Consider the following 14,800-nt stretch of genomic DNA (forward strand, 5'->3'; position numbering starts at 1 on the left):
ATACAAGCTAAATTAGTAATTTCAATATTGGTGGCAGCCAATTTGCATGGAAATGGATTTTGTAAAGAATTCTCAAGGGTCCCACAGTGGCGTGGCACCGAGCAGTATCTTGCAAGATCTTGGGGGGGGGGGGGGGGGGAGGGAGGGTGTGAGGGTGGAAGGGAGGGGGGGGGGGGTCCAAAGGTCATGAAACAGGAGTAAATAAATAACAAAAGTTGTACAGACACGAATGCACACTTCACACAAAAAATAGTATTTGACTTTTCATCAAATATATATTTCACGTTTGTACCTTTGTGGTGGGGGAGGGGGAAGATGACCTTAAAACAGATATAACGGAATATAAATAGTATGGTCGTGTGCAAGTAGTTGGCCAATGTTGACGCAATAAGCAGGGACATGTAGCTTAAGGATTGTCTTGTTTGAATGAGTACCATAGGTTAACTCCCCCCCCCCCCCCCCCCCACCCCCACCTCAAGTCCTCTTCTCAGTAAACCCTCCTTGGCCTCCATGAGATCAAAGGGGACAAGCTAACCTCTCCTAAAGTCCCCCTCCTGCTTTAAGCAGGTAAAGCGAGAGGCTAGGTAAACATAAACCTACAGTCTAGCTAACCTAACCCCTCCCCTCCCAAATCAAATCCCACCACCAAACACAAGTCCAGAACACCCCCTTCCCCTCCCATCCTCCTTGCACCCCCTGCAGTAGTATACAGCAACATCTGATGGCATCGCTCCCCCACCAGTCTCAATATTCCCAGAAAATTGCAAAATCACATCAACAGTGGCTGTGGTTATATTTAGTGCACACTCTGCTAAAATCTGCATGCTAGAATCAGAATGGCTCATCAAGCTTGCGGGCAAGCATAGGCAGGCTATGGTGGAATGTCATAATTAACCCAAAAAATTCCAAAGACTTGCACGACACCTGCAGTTTGATCACTTCTAATCCTCAGCACCTGAAGGCAAACTGGCCTATTTCCCGTGAGCTTGCAACAAGAGACTGGAATTCTAGAGGAAACCGCAAAAAAAAAAAAAAAAGATCGTTACAGGTGCCAGTAATCCCACAGAATCCACATTGTGCTGCCTTTCCTTCAGCAGAGCACGTGCACCAAATAAAAATTTGGAAAATCTTTTCCCAGATCATGAACACACGAACATTCACGTGTACATGCACGGACACACAATCGCTGATCTTGGGGGAGTATCTCGAGAAGTTCATCTCGAGACGACGTCACAAATTTTCGAAACACAACAACACGGTCTCCACGTTTTCAAAGTTAAGTCTGTTCACAATTGTATTTTGTCGTAACTGTATTTTATCTTTCGGTGTGTGAACTTATAGTGTATCCCTTGGATGTTTCTCGGTGTTTATCTCGGTGTTTATCATAAATTAACCGTGCACGGCGTGTGAGGCCTTGCAGCCTCAGGCTTCTCCCGTCGAAGTTTGTTTCTTCCTTCGCTGGTTTTGCTAGGTTTTTGATTTTCCCTTCTCCCCCAAACTTCACCGAGCATCTACTATTTGTCTAACGTTGTAACCCCCACACCCCCCCCCCCAAAAACAAACAAAAAAAACTTTTCTTTCCCTTTCTCCTCGTGTGCTTTTGTCCCATCGTGTGCTTTTGCCTCTGCCCACATGCGCTGTCTCGCCCCGCCCCCATTTTCCCCTTGCCTTCCACCTTTTGCCCTGTTCAAGTGACTCGTGGTCGGTCCCTCTAGGCTCCCTCTCCCCATTGGTATTTTTGTGAATATAAGATTGTTCTTCACGGTTCTGTTTAAATATGTTTAAACTTTCCCCTGGAATGTTTTATTCAGTCGTATATTACAACACACTGTTTTTCTTACTATTTAAAAGGCTCCTTTCAATTTCCTCTTCAACTCATTCCATTTCAAAAAAATATTCAATCTCTTATGATTCCAAATCATTCCATGCTCTAAATTCTCATTCATTCCACCCCTCCTCCATCGTTCTTAAACGGATCGCTAACTTGAAAATCACAACAAACCCAATTTGTTATAAATGTTCATCTTTCATTAATCATCCACTTTATAAACTCCCCCCTTGACCCTCCCCTCCAAATCTCCCCACTTGCCCCTCCCCTCCTAAACTCCCCCATTGCCCCTCCCCTCCTAAACTCCCCACTTCCCCCTCCCCTCCTAAACTCCCCCCTTGCCCCTCCCCTCCAAATCTCCCCACTTGCCCCTCCCCACTAAATCTCCCCCCTTGCCCCTCCCCTCCTAAACTCCCCCCTTGCCCCTCCCCTCCTAAACTCCCCCCTTGCCCTTCCCCTCCTAAACTCCACCCTTGCCCCTCCCCTCCTAAACTCCCCCCTTGCCCTTCCCCTCCTAAACTCCACCCTTGCCCCTCCCCTCCTAAACTCCCCCCTTGCCCTTCCCCTCCTAAACTCCCCCCTTGCACCTCCCATTCAACTCTCTCCCCCAACCCCTCCACTTCAAATCTCGCCCCCAACCATCCCTCCCAAATTCTCCCTCCTCCCACTTCCTTCTCAAAGCTGCCTCCTCCCCACTTCGTCTCCCTTCTATCTCATACCTCCACCTCCCCCAACCTTCTACTTTCCTCTGCCCCCCTCCTCAAACAATCCCTCACTGTGCCTCATCCCATCACCATCAAACCTTTCGTCCTCCTCATCCTTCCCTTTCTTGTAACTCTTCTGTAATCTCTGACAAACAATCAACTGCTCTTCCTACCTCCCCTCTCATCCTTCATCTGACCCTACCCCTCACCTCCCCTGTCCCGTACCCAATGCTCCCCCTCTCTCCTCATTAACGGTATGGACCTCAAACATCCGGGGCCTTCGCTCAAACCCGATTGATATCTCCATTCAGGTTGCTTCTGACAATCCAGACTTGATCTGCTTAACAGAAACTTTCCTCCTTCAAGATGTCTCTGATTCCTTAATATCGCTTCCTGGTTACTCCCTCCTCCGGTATGATAGACCTGAGCCTCGTCCTGGTGGTGGGGTGGCTATCTTTATCAAAAACTCTCTTCCTCACTCTCCCTGCACTGCCCTCTCTCCACCCCACCCCCAGGAGTACTTCTGGCTACGGCTTCCTCTCTGCTCCCACCTTTTGTTCATATGTGTTCTGTACCGTCCTCCAAACAGTGATGACTCCATTTATATTTCGCTGTCAGACAACATGGACCAACTTCTATCAACTCATCCAAACTCTCTCTTCCTCATATGTGGCGACTTCAACTGTCATCATGCCAGCTGGCTGGGTGTGGGTTCCTCTCTCACCAGTCAGGGCACCTCAGCAAAGGACTTCTGCAACTCATTGGGACTAACACAATCTGTCAATTTCCCGACCCGGATCTCAGTCAATGGAGTATCTTCTCTTCTGGACTTGATTATGACTAACTTCCCTGCAAATGTCTGCTGCTCTTCTTCTGCTCCAATCGGTTCTTCTGATCATGTGCTGTTAAAGTGGACATCTCTCTGGCCATTCTCAGAGAGCCTCCTCACCGCCGACGAGTCTGGCATTTCACTCAGGCCGACTGGCACGGTCTGCAAGCAGCCATCAATTATCTGGACTGGTCTCCCATCTCCACTGCCTCTGACATCAATTCTTCCTGGGAATTCTTCCAAAGCAAACTGCTCTCTCTCATGCACAGATTTATCCCATCTCGTCTTCAGTTGTTTTACCCTTCCTCCCATCCATGGTACACTGAATCTTGTGGTGAGGCAGTTGCCTGAAACAACTTGCCTTTGCCTCTTGGAAGGCAAATCCAACTGAAGGCAATCTCAGTTCCTTCCACCAAGCTCGAAACAAGTGTCTACCCTCAGGATTGCCAGGAAGCACTATCTCTCCACACTCAAGATTGAACTCTCAAACCTGTCTCTTTCCTCCAAATCCTGGTGGCGTCTGGTCAAATCCGTTTCTGGTGTTTGTTCCCCCTCCATTACCTCAAATGGCTACACAGTTGACACCGCACGTGACGAAGCCGAATGCCTCAACTCTGTGTTTGCCTCAAAATGTTGTGTCCCAAACCCATCTCTCTCTGTTCCCACCTTTCCCAGTCGAACCCAACTGCTCCTGGACTGTGTCCTCCTTCTCTCCTGACAAGGTGGAGAAGTTTTTTATCAAACCTCGACTCTGATTCTGCAACTGGACCAGACGGCATCAGCCCACGGGTCCTAAAATCCTGCTCTGCCGCTCTATCTCACCCTCTCTCTGTTCTTTTCACCCTCTCTTTTGATCAAGGTCATCTGCCAGCATCTTTTGGAAATCAGCAAACATTACTGCTTTACACAAAAAAGGTGCAAAAACAGATCCTTGCAACTACAGACCAATCAGCCTGCTTCCAATTATCAGCAAAGTCATGGAATCCATCATTGCTTCGGATATCAAATCCTTCCTCTTCTCCAATGGCTTGATCTCTGATCATCAATTTGGATTCAGACCAGGTCATTCTCCTCTGGACATGTTGCTTCTGCTGTCTCAACAATGGATGGAGGTCCTCAATGCCAAACAGGAAATCAGAGCTGTCTCACTTGACATATCACATGCCTTCGATATGGTCTGGCACCCAGCTCTGCTCACCAAACTCTCCTCCTATGGTATCCATGGAAATCTCCACTCATGGCTTGCGGACTTCCTCTCTGGTCGTAGGCAACGTGTGGCCCTGAATGGATTTCTCTCATCTCCCCTTCCTGTTCTGGCTGGAGTTCCCCAAGGTAGTGTTCTGGGCCCTGAGCTATTTCTGGTCTTCATCAATGATCTCTCCGACTCTCTGGCAAATCCTCTCTATCTCTTTGCTGATGACTCCACTATCTGCCGCTCCATTCCTCATCCCTCAGATCGGCAGTCTGCAGCCTCCTCACTCTCTGCAGACCTGGACAAAATCACAGACTGGTCAAACAAGTGGAACATGTCTTTCAATCCTGACAAATCTCACACTCTTACAATGTCTCTCCAAAAGGACCGACTGGAAAAACCCTCCCATCTACTTTCTCAACAATCCTCTCCAAGAAGTTCTGTCGCTCAAGCTTTTGGGTCTCACTATCTGCCATGATCTTTCTTGGGAAAACCACATTTCCAAGCTGGCCTCCAAAGCCAGTCGCCGACTGGGCATCCTCCGTCGTGCGAAGTCCTTCCTTGGCTCACCTGAGCTCCTCACCACATACAAGGCTTTCATCCGCAGCTCAATGGAATACTGTTCCCCCCTCTGGGCTTCTGCTCCTGCCTCACACCCAGCTCGGCTCCACGCTGTTGAGGCCAAAGCTTTCAGAATCATTGGAATCTCCTGTGATGAAGTTAACTCCGAGGGCCTTTCACTCACTCACCGCAGGCAGGTTGGTGGTCTTTCAGTCTTCTACCGACTTCTCTCCGGCCTTGCTCCCCCAGCTCTCTCTGTGATCTGTCCCCCCAATATTCCTTCAGGTCGCACAATATCTGCCTGCAACCCTCTTATGGTTAAACTGCCAAAATCTAGGCTCTCTGCTCACCTTCACTCTTTCATTCCCCTTTTCTTCCACCTCTGGAACAAACTCCCCCACTCCCTTCAATCCCAGTCCTCCCTTCATTTCTTTAAAACAGCTGTTCACCACCATCTCTTATCTTCCCCCATCCAAAACCTTGATCTTTTCTACCCCCGTTAATTCACCCCAGAGTCCTTGCAGTGTTCATATGTTTTATACCTCTACCACCTCCCCCCAAGTCCTCCCGATGTCCCTGCTCTCAAATGTTGTGTTTGTGTCCTTCCCCCTCTCTCCCCATCCTGTGTGCCGCTCCCCTTGTTTGTTGTGTTTTGTGTGTCGGTTTGACTTTTTGTGTGATTAATGTTAGCTCTTTCACGAGCCTCGATGTTGTATACAAAAAAAAGAAAGAAAAAGTATCTTCGGAAAACATTCTGGGAACTTATGGAGCCTTTTTCGCCATATTCAGCAGGCACTTGTTAAGGACAAACCTCTAATCTACTCCCAATGGGGTGACAACCCATCTGCTTTGTCCATACTCCATTCTCTAAATACGAGCATCAAGCAAGGAATCAGCAGGAATACTTTTTAAAGTCTTTGGTATGACTTGCCCAAGGTCAGGGGTCAAACCACCGACCTAGACTCAGAGCAGACACTAACCACAATGTCCGGGTCAGCTCCCTCTCTCTCCCCATACAAATGGACCAGAATACATTAGCAGCTCACCGAGCTGGTGGACGTTTGTCACCAATGTCGTCTGGCTCTCCAAATCGATCAGAGTCTCTATCACGATCACTTGGTTGGGGTCGGTCACGGGGAGGACGCCAGACATCCTCACGAGCCTTTTCTCGCTCTCTCCAACCACCTGGCAGGGAGCATTTGTCATTGTGCAAAAATACACCAATAAAACAACAACACACCACAACCAAAAATGAATATTGTTCAATTTTAGAAGAAATTTGACTTTATAGACTTTTCTATAAATTTTACATTTTGGATTCAAATGTTTTTTTACATTTTGATGTGCCGTACTCGTTACAGAGAGCTCGGGCTTCCAAAGCAGTTAAACTGGGTGATGTGCCATTGCCTTCCCTGCATTGGTTGTCTGTGCTCTATGCTTTTACATGACAAGCATCAAGCAAGAAAGCAGCACGTACCATTTTAAAGTCTATGGTACGACCCAGCCAAGATTCAAACTGCTGCCCTCCAGACTCAGAGCGGACGCATCAACCATGATGCCACAGAGTCTGGTACAAATTCATATCGCAGACAACAAACAACCAACCTGGTTTAGCAGCTGGTTTCCAGGCACCACTTTGTCCATCTCTGTCATCATCGTCATCCGGTATCAATGCATTATCTTCCCAACGTGACGGACGCTCATCTTCAACACGTCTGGGTCCTCTATCATGATCTAACCCTCGCCGAATGGATGACCTGTTTTCAATACGATGGGGAGGATTGTCATCCAATTCTCGCCGCGGAGGACCGTCATTGTCTTCAAAGCTTCTCTGCGGATGGCCATCATCGCGCAGAGTTCCGTCGTCGGGAGAATGCTGTGCAGGAGATTTCGGTGAAGGGGGGCCGTCCTCACCCAGCATGCGCCAGGGACGAGGCCCGTCATTGTCAGGCACCTGCCGGGGACGAGGCCCGTCGTCGTTAGGCACCTGCCGGGGACGAGGCCCGTCGTCGTTAGGCACCTGCCGGGGACGAGGCCGGTCGTCGTTAGGCACCTGCCGGGGACGAGGCCCGTCGTCGTTAGGCACCTGCCGGGGACGAGGCCCGTCGTCGTTAGGCACCTGCCGGGGACGAGGCCCGTCGTCGTTAGGCACCTGCCGGGGACGAGGCTCGTCCTTGTCAGGCACCTGCCGGGGACGAGGCCCTTCGTTGTCAGGCACCTGCCGGGGACGAGGCCCTTCGTTGTCAGGCACCTGCCGGAGACGGGGCCCATCATCGTCAGGCCCGCGCCGTAGCCGAGGCCCATCATCGTCGGGCCCGCGCCGTAGCCAAGTTCGATCATTGTCAGGAGCCTTCCGTATTGGAGTTCGATCATTGTCAGGAGCCCTCCACATCGGAGTTCGATCATCGTCAGGAGCCCTCCGTATTGCAGTTCGATCATCATCAGGAGCTCGCCGCATAGTGGGTCGATCGTCATCAGGAGCCCACCGTATTGTCGGTCGATCATCAGGAGGAGCTCGTCGTATTGAAGGCCGATCATCATCAGGTCCCCACCGCATTGGAGGCCTTTCATCAAAGCCTCGTCGATTTGAAAGCCTGTCATCAAGGTTTCTGCTCATTGGTGGTCCATCATCAAAACGGCGAGGTAATCTATCTTCAAACGGCCGTCGTATTGGAGGACCATCATCATCACGACGCCGTATCGGGCGGTCGTCATCACGCTGGGTGCGGTCACCTGTCCTGCGCCAACAATCTCGTTCACTGTGTTCATATGGGACAAAGATAGAATAAATGTCAGAATGAAAAATATGCCCCCCCCCAACACACCATGCTTCTTTCTACTGACATTTTTCTTTGCAACATGCACGTGCCAGAGTTTAAGTACTTGGCTCATCATACTCTGCAGGAAAGGGTATTCCAGAGAATTTAAAGACCGATGTACCCACAATAAAAACACGATAAGAGGTTTGATTGCAAAATATTTCTGCATTTTCCTTTGTGAATCTCGCAGACCCCGATATATTGTTGTGGTTTTGAGTTTGTACAATAAAGGTTAATTTTCCCCCTCATAGTTAGTCACATTACAACACGTAGCCTCGCGATAGTTCAGTTATTTCTTCGTATGTGTAAGCATAGTCCTTTTCCTGTGTTAGTTTTGCATTGAGTAGAATAATGAGAGTTAGGTCTTTTCATTGCCTTATGCTGCCTTATGCCGCCTTTGGCTTTTGGCGCAAATTAACACGAGGCAGGCCTGGCAAGTTGAGGCAAGACCGAAGGAGGGCGGAGGAGAAGCCGATGGTAATAGCGAGCCGCCAATCAGGGCTCGAAGGGAGTGGCTGCGTCACTGCATCAAAAGGCGTGGTTAGAACATTCGAGCGAGCTAAGGGGATTGGCAATATAACCCGTTGCGCGAAGCCCCCGACCACAGTTATGGGAGGGGCGCTTGACAAGTGAACAAGTTATGGGAGAGGCGCTTGACGAATGACTGAGTTATGAGAAGGGAGAGGCGCTTGTTGAACGAGTTCTGAGAGAAGACGCGCATGAACTAAGTTATAAGGCGCTCTTACAAATTAAACGCTCGGTTGAGCTTGAGGCAGAACCTCCATTGAGTTACGCGAGTGAGAGCGCACCGGTAATTAATCGCGCTGTGAGAAACCGCCAAGCCTGGCGAGAGACGCGCACATTTCCCTCCCGCCTGCCTGCTGTACCCCTTGTTCGAGCGACGTGCTGCAAGGATCCCTCCCGCCGCCTGCTTGCCTTCAGAGGGACGTGCTGTGACCGGGGAGAGCCACGCCGAGCGAAGCCGTTCCTGGACGACCAAGTCGGCGCGTTCAGCGAGTGAACATCATCCTTCCTTCATTTCCCCCTGTGAGTGTGATCGGGCCCGTGTCTGGGGATAAATTAAGACTGTATAAGGCTGCTCTGTGTCTCTGCTTTCTACCGATCCTTGTACATAATAGTGTAAATAATAATTCAACCTGTGTTCTTCCTTCCATTTGATCGTCCCCGTCATTTCCATCATTGACTAAGCGTGGTACGAATAAAACCGCTCTAATCGGGTTCCAATACCAGATATCTGCACGGACCACGTGGTACGTCATCCGCTCAGATGTACTCAAATTACGCGTGGCTCGTTCGAGGCTTGATCCCCACTTCCGCGGTGGCGCAGGTATTTAGGTACGTGCGAGAATTGTCCCGAAACCCTACCTTGCGTATGCCCGGGAGGGGCGACTCAAGTCTCTCGGTTGCGACGACCCAAGAAGAACAAGGGGCTTAATCTCCCCTTGGTAAGGGCAGGAGGGTCGCGCGAAAACCGTAACAATATATTGTATAGACGCATAAAAAAAGGACAAACCCCTCTGTTGGTCGACTGATGTAACGGTCTGTTGGTGTCTCAGTTCGCCGCCATACATCGCTGTCCCCTGTAGTTTCACTTGCAACCTCCTGCATAAGATTGGGGAAAATGCAGGTGGTGCCAATTCACACTTGCAAATGCAGGTCACGCAATTACAAGGCTGTTTATTGTTAACAGATAAAACTGAGGCCGGAGAATATCGAACCGCATTACTAGAAAAAGTGATATTAAAATTTTTTATCCTGCCTGCAACATAAGCAAGATAAAAAGATAAAATAAGTCTGCCTCCTCCAATTCAAAAATGTAAAAGAAATACTGATTTAATTCACCTTCCGTCTTAATCGCTCTTCAATCTCCTGTTCTCGCTGTTTTTGCTTCATTTCTTGCTCCTTTAACTTCTGCAGCTTCTCCTGGTAAGCCTTCTCTTCTTGCTCCAGCCGCTCTCGCTCTTCGCTTTCCTTCTCTTCGTGCTCTGTGAAAATAACGAATTATCCACAAAAGCTAGCAGCCTCATATACAAAAAGAAGAACATTACCAGGTGTTTTATGCTGAGTTTTAAATTTTATTATCACCACAGTAATCAGTATTTATTATCTTGTTTCTTAGACGTTTCTCTTCTCCCCCGAACATCTACTCTTTGTCTAACGTTTTAAATCGCAAAAAAAAAACAAAAAACATTTATTTCCTTTTCTCCACATGTGCTGTTGTCTCATCGTGTGCTTCTCTCCACGGGCGCCCCCTTTATCTCGTCTTCCACCTTTTACCCTGTTCACGTGACATGTGGTTGTCCCTCTAGGCTCCCTCTCCCAGTCGGTATTTTGTGATTATTACATTGTTTTTCACGGTTTTGTTTAAATATTATTTGAATTTGTTTAAACTTACCCCTGCAATGTTTTATTCAGTGGTATATCACAACACGCTGTTTTTCTTCCTATTTAAAAGGCTTTTTTTCAATTTCCTCTTCAATAAAATATTCAATATCTTACAATTCTTCCTCCAGACATGCTCGAAACTCACCTTCATTCCACCCCTCTTCTATCGTTTTTAAACGGATCTTTGACTTGAAAATCACAATAAACCCAATTTGTTATAAATGTTCGTTTTTCATGAATCATCCACTTTCTATACTCCCCCCTCACTCCTCCCCTCCTAAACTTCCCCCTTGCCCCTCCCCTCCAAATCTCCCCCCTTGCCCCTCCCCTCCAAATCTCCACCCTCGCCCCTCCCCTCCAAATCTACCCCCTCGCCCTCCCCTCCAAATCGACCCCTCGCCCCTCCCCTCCAAATATTCCACTTTGCCCCTCCCCTTCAAAACTCCACCCCCAGCCCCTCCCATTCAAAAGTCCCCCCACCCCAACCCCTTCCCTTCAAATCTCCCCCCCCCCCCCCTACCATCTTTCTCCAATTCTGCCCCCTCCTTCTCAAAGCTTGCTCCTCCCCACTTCGTCTCACTTCTATCTCATACTTCCACCTCCTCCAACCTTCTACTTTCCTCTGCCCCCTCCTCAAACAATCCCTCACTGTGCCTCATCCCATCACCATCAAACATTTTGTCCTTCCCATCCTTCCCTTTCTCCTAACTCTTCTGCAATCTCCGACACACAATCAACAGCTCTCCCTACCTCCCCCTCTCATCCTTCATCTGACCCTACCCCTCCCCTGTCCTGCACCCGATGCTCCCCCTCCCTCTTCATCAGACATCCGGGGCCTTCGCTCAAACCCGATTGATCTGTCCATTCAGGTTGCTTCTGACAATCCAGACTTGATCTGCTTAACAGAAAGTTTCCTCCTTCAAGATGTCTCCGATTCCTTAATATCACTTCCTGGTTACTCCCTCCTCCGGTATGATAGACCTGAGCCTCGTCCTGGAGGAGGGTTACTATCTTTATCAAAAACTCTTCCTCACTCTCCCTGCACTGCCCTCTCTCCACCCCACCCCCAGGAGTACTTCTGGCTATGGCTTCCTCTCCGCTCCCACCTTTTGTTCATATGTGTTCTGTACCGTCCTCCAAACAGTGATGACTCCAAATTTACATTTCGCTGTCTGACAACATGGACCAACTTCTATCCACTCATCTCAACTCTCTCTTCTTCATATGTGGCAAATTCAACTGTCATCATGCCAGCTGGCTGGGTGTGGGTTCCTCTCTCACCAGCCATGGCATCTCAGCAAAGGATTTCTGTGACTCACTGGGACTGACACAATCTGTCAATTTCCTGACCCAGAGCTCAGTCAATGGAGTATCTTCTCTTCAAGACTTGGTTATGACAAACTTCCCTGCAAATGTCTGCTGCTCTTCTTCTGCTCCAATCGGTTCTTCTGATGATGTGCTTTTTAAAGTGGACATCTCTCTGGCCATTCTCAGAGAGCCTCCTCAGCATCGAGTCTGGCATTTCACTCAGGCCGACTGGCACAGTCTTCAAGCAGCCATCAATCATCTGGACTGGTCTCCCATCTCCACTGCCTCTGACATCAACTCTTCCTGGGAATTCTTCCAAAGTAAACTGCTCTCTCTCATGCACAGATTTATCCCATCTCGTCTTCAGTTGTCATCGGTGGCTAACCCCTGCTCTAGGCTAACCCCCGCTCTAGCAGGGAACATGGCCTTAAAATGCATGTTGTTGTTGTTGTTGTTGTTGTTGTCTTCAGTTGTCATACCCTTCCTCCCTTCCATGGTACACTGAATCTTGTGGTAAGGCAGTTGCCATGAAACAACTTGCCTTTGCCTCTTGGAAGGCTAATCCAACTGAAGGTAATCTCAGTTCCTTCCATCAAGCTCGGAACAAGTGTGTGTTTACCCTTAGGAGTGCCAGGAAGCACTATCTCTCCACACTCAAGAATGAACTCTCAAACCTGTCTCCTTCCTCCAAATCTTGGTGGCGTCTGGTCAAATCTGTTTCTGGTGTTTGTTCCCCCTCCATCACCTCAAATGGCTACACAGTTGACACCACACATGACAAACCCGAAAGCCTCAACTATGTGCTTGCCTCAAAATCTTGTGTCACAAACCCATCTCTCTCTGTACCCACCTTTCCCAGTCGAACCCAGCTGCTCCTGGACTCTGTGTCCTTCTCGCCTGACAAGGTGGAGAAGTTTTAGTCAAACCTCGACTCTGATTCTACAACTGGACCAGACGGCATCAGCCCACTCTGCCGCTCTATCTCACCCTCTCTGTTCTCTTCACTCTCTCTTTTGCTCAAGGTCATCTGCCATCATCTTGAAAATCAGCAAACATTACCGCTTTACACAAAAAGGTGCAGAAACAGACAAATCAGCCTGCTCTCAATTATCAGCAGTCATGGAATCCATCATTGCTTCGGATATCAAATCTTTCCTCTTCTCCAATGGCTTGATCTCTGATCATCAATTTGGATTCAGACCAGGTCATTCTACTCTGGACATGCTGCATCTGCTGTCTCAACAAATGGATGGAGGTCCTCAATGCCAAACAGGAAATCAGAGCTGTCTCCCTTGACATAGCACGTGCCTTCGATACGGTCTGGCACCCCGCTCTGCTCACCAAACTCTGCTCCTATGGTATCCATGGAAATCTCCACGCATGGCTTGCAGACTTCCTCTCTGGTCGTAGTTAACGTGTGGACCTGAATGGATTTCTCTCATCTCCCCTTCCTGTTCAGGCTGGAGTTCCCCAAGGCAGTGTTCTGGGCCCTGTGCTTTTTCTGGTCTTCATCAATGATCTCTCCGACTCCATGGAAAATCCTCTCTTTCTCTTTGCTGATGGCTCCCTCTCTCTGCCGCTCCATTCCTCATCCCTCAGATCGGCAGTCTGCAGCCTCCTCACTCTCCGCAGACCTGGACAAAATCTGACTTGTCAAACAAGTGGACCATGTCTTTCAATCCTGACAAATCTCACACTCTTACTATGTCTCTCCGAAAAGACCGACTGGACAACCCTCCCATCTACTTTCTCAACATTCCTCTCCAAGAAGTTCTGTCACTCAAGCTTTTGGGTCTCACTATCTGCCATGATCTTTCCTGGGAAAACTACATTTCCAAGCTGACCTCCAAAGCCAGTCGCCGACTGGGCCGACCTCCATCATGCGAAGTCCTTCCTTGGCACACCTGAGCTCCTCACCACATGCAAGGCTTTCATCCGCAGCTCAATGGAATACTGTTCTCCCCTCTGGGCCGGTGCTCCTGCCTCACACCTTGCTCGGCTTCACGCTGTTGAAACCAAAGCTTTCAGAATCATTGGAATCTCCCGTGATGAAGCTAACTATGAGGGCCTTTCACTCACTCACCGCAGGCAGGTTGTGGTCTTTCTGTCTTCTACCGACTTCTCTCCGGCCTTGCTCCCCCAGCTCTCTCTGTGCTCTGTCCCCCAAATATTCCTGCAGGTCGCACAAGATCTGCCAACAACCCTCTTATGGTAAAACTGCCAAAATCAAGACTCTCTGCTCACTTTCACTCTTTTCTCCCACCTCTGAAACAAACTCCCTCACTTTCTTCAATCCCACTCCTCCCACCAGGTCTTTAAAACAGCTGTTCACCACCATCTCTTATCTTCCCCCATTCAAAACCTTGATCTTTTCTACCCCCACTAATTCACCCCAGATCCACTTTTTTGAAATATCAACTTCTTTCCTGGAAGTCCTTGCAATGTCCTTGTGTTTTATGCTACTCCCTCCCACCGCCCCCCCCCCCAATCCATTTCCTACGCCTCCTCCCCCCAAGTCCTCTCCCTCCGACAGATCTCCCGATGTCCCTGCCCTCAAATGTTGTGTTTGTGTGCTTCCCTCTCTCTCCCCATCTTGTCTACCACTCCCCATATTATATATTTTATGTGTCTGTTTGATTTTTTGTGTGATTATTGTTAGCTCTTTCACGAGCCTCGATCTTGTATACAAAAAAAAAACACCACCGCCACAATTGTACAACACACTACTTCCTGCATGTTGGTGCTGCCAAAGCAATCTCTTGGCAAGGGTTATGTTTTTCATGGATTGCCATTTCCTTCCCAGCAGTGAATCAGGGAAATAACTTTTAATTTGTTCAAAGTGTTGGCGATAACTTGCCTACCCTTCATGAAAGATGGATATAATGCCCACCAATGACCAGTGCTGGCAGGCAAGCCCTCCAGCTCGTCCTTCTGATGGACATCATACATGACAACATACCCTGTATGTGAAACTCTATGGTTACAGTTTAGTGCTGGCCTATGATTCCAATGAAGACTCAGAATGCACACGTCTTCTTTCCTCTGCCAGCCTCTAAAAATAATACAAGTTGGGGGAGTAATGGATTTTTATTTTTGCTCATTTGAAAAAGGTCGTTAACAAGAAGAAAAATACAATGTCATAGCCTCCGTGGT

At 48.7% G+C, this 14,800-nt stretch overlaps 1 protein-coding gene across 2 annotated transcripts in view; it reads right to left on the reverse strand.

Moving 5' to 3' along the window:
• The window catches only part of EIF3A (eukaryotic translation initiation factor 3 subunit A), a 180,961-nt gene that overhangs the window by 3,627 nt on the left and 162,534 nt on the right, over positions 1-14,800 (reverse strand). For both annotated transcript variants that reach the window (XM_068106527.2, XM_068106526.2), the window contains exons 17-20: positions 9,797-9,939; positions 9,468-9,556; positions 6,720-7,873; positions 6,161-6,299 (exon numbers count right to left, since the gene is read on the reverse strand). In XM_068106527.2, coding sequence (XP_067962628.1) covers positions 6,161-6,299; positions 6,720-7,873; positions 9,468-9,556; positions 9,797-9,939 — 1,525 coding nt within the window. The remainder of the gene's footprint in view (positions 1-6,160; positions 6,300-6,719; positions 7,874-9,467; positions 9,557-9,796; positions 9,940-14,800) is intronic.

This window comes from Myxine glutinosa, chromosome 2 (assembly GCF_964187855.1).
Source record: "Myxine glutinosa chromosome 2, kmMyxGlut1.1, whole genome shotgun sequence".
Classification (NCBI taxonomy): domain Eukaryota; kingdom Metazoa; phylum Chordata; class Myxini; order Myxiniformes; family Myxinidae; genus Myxine; species Myxine glutinosa.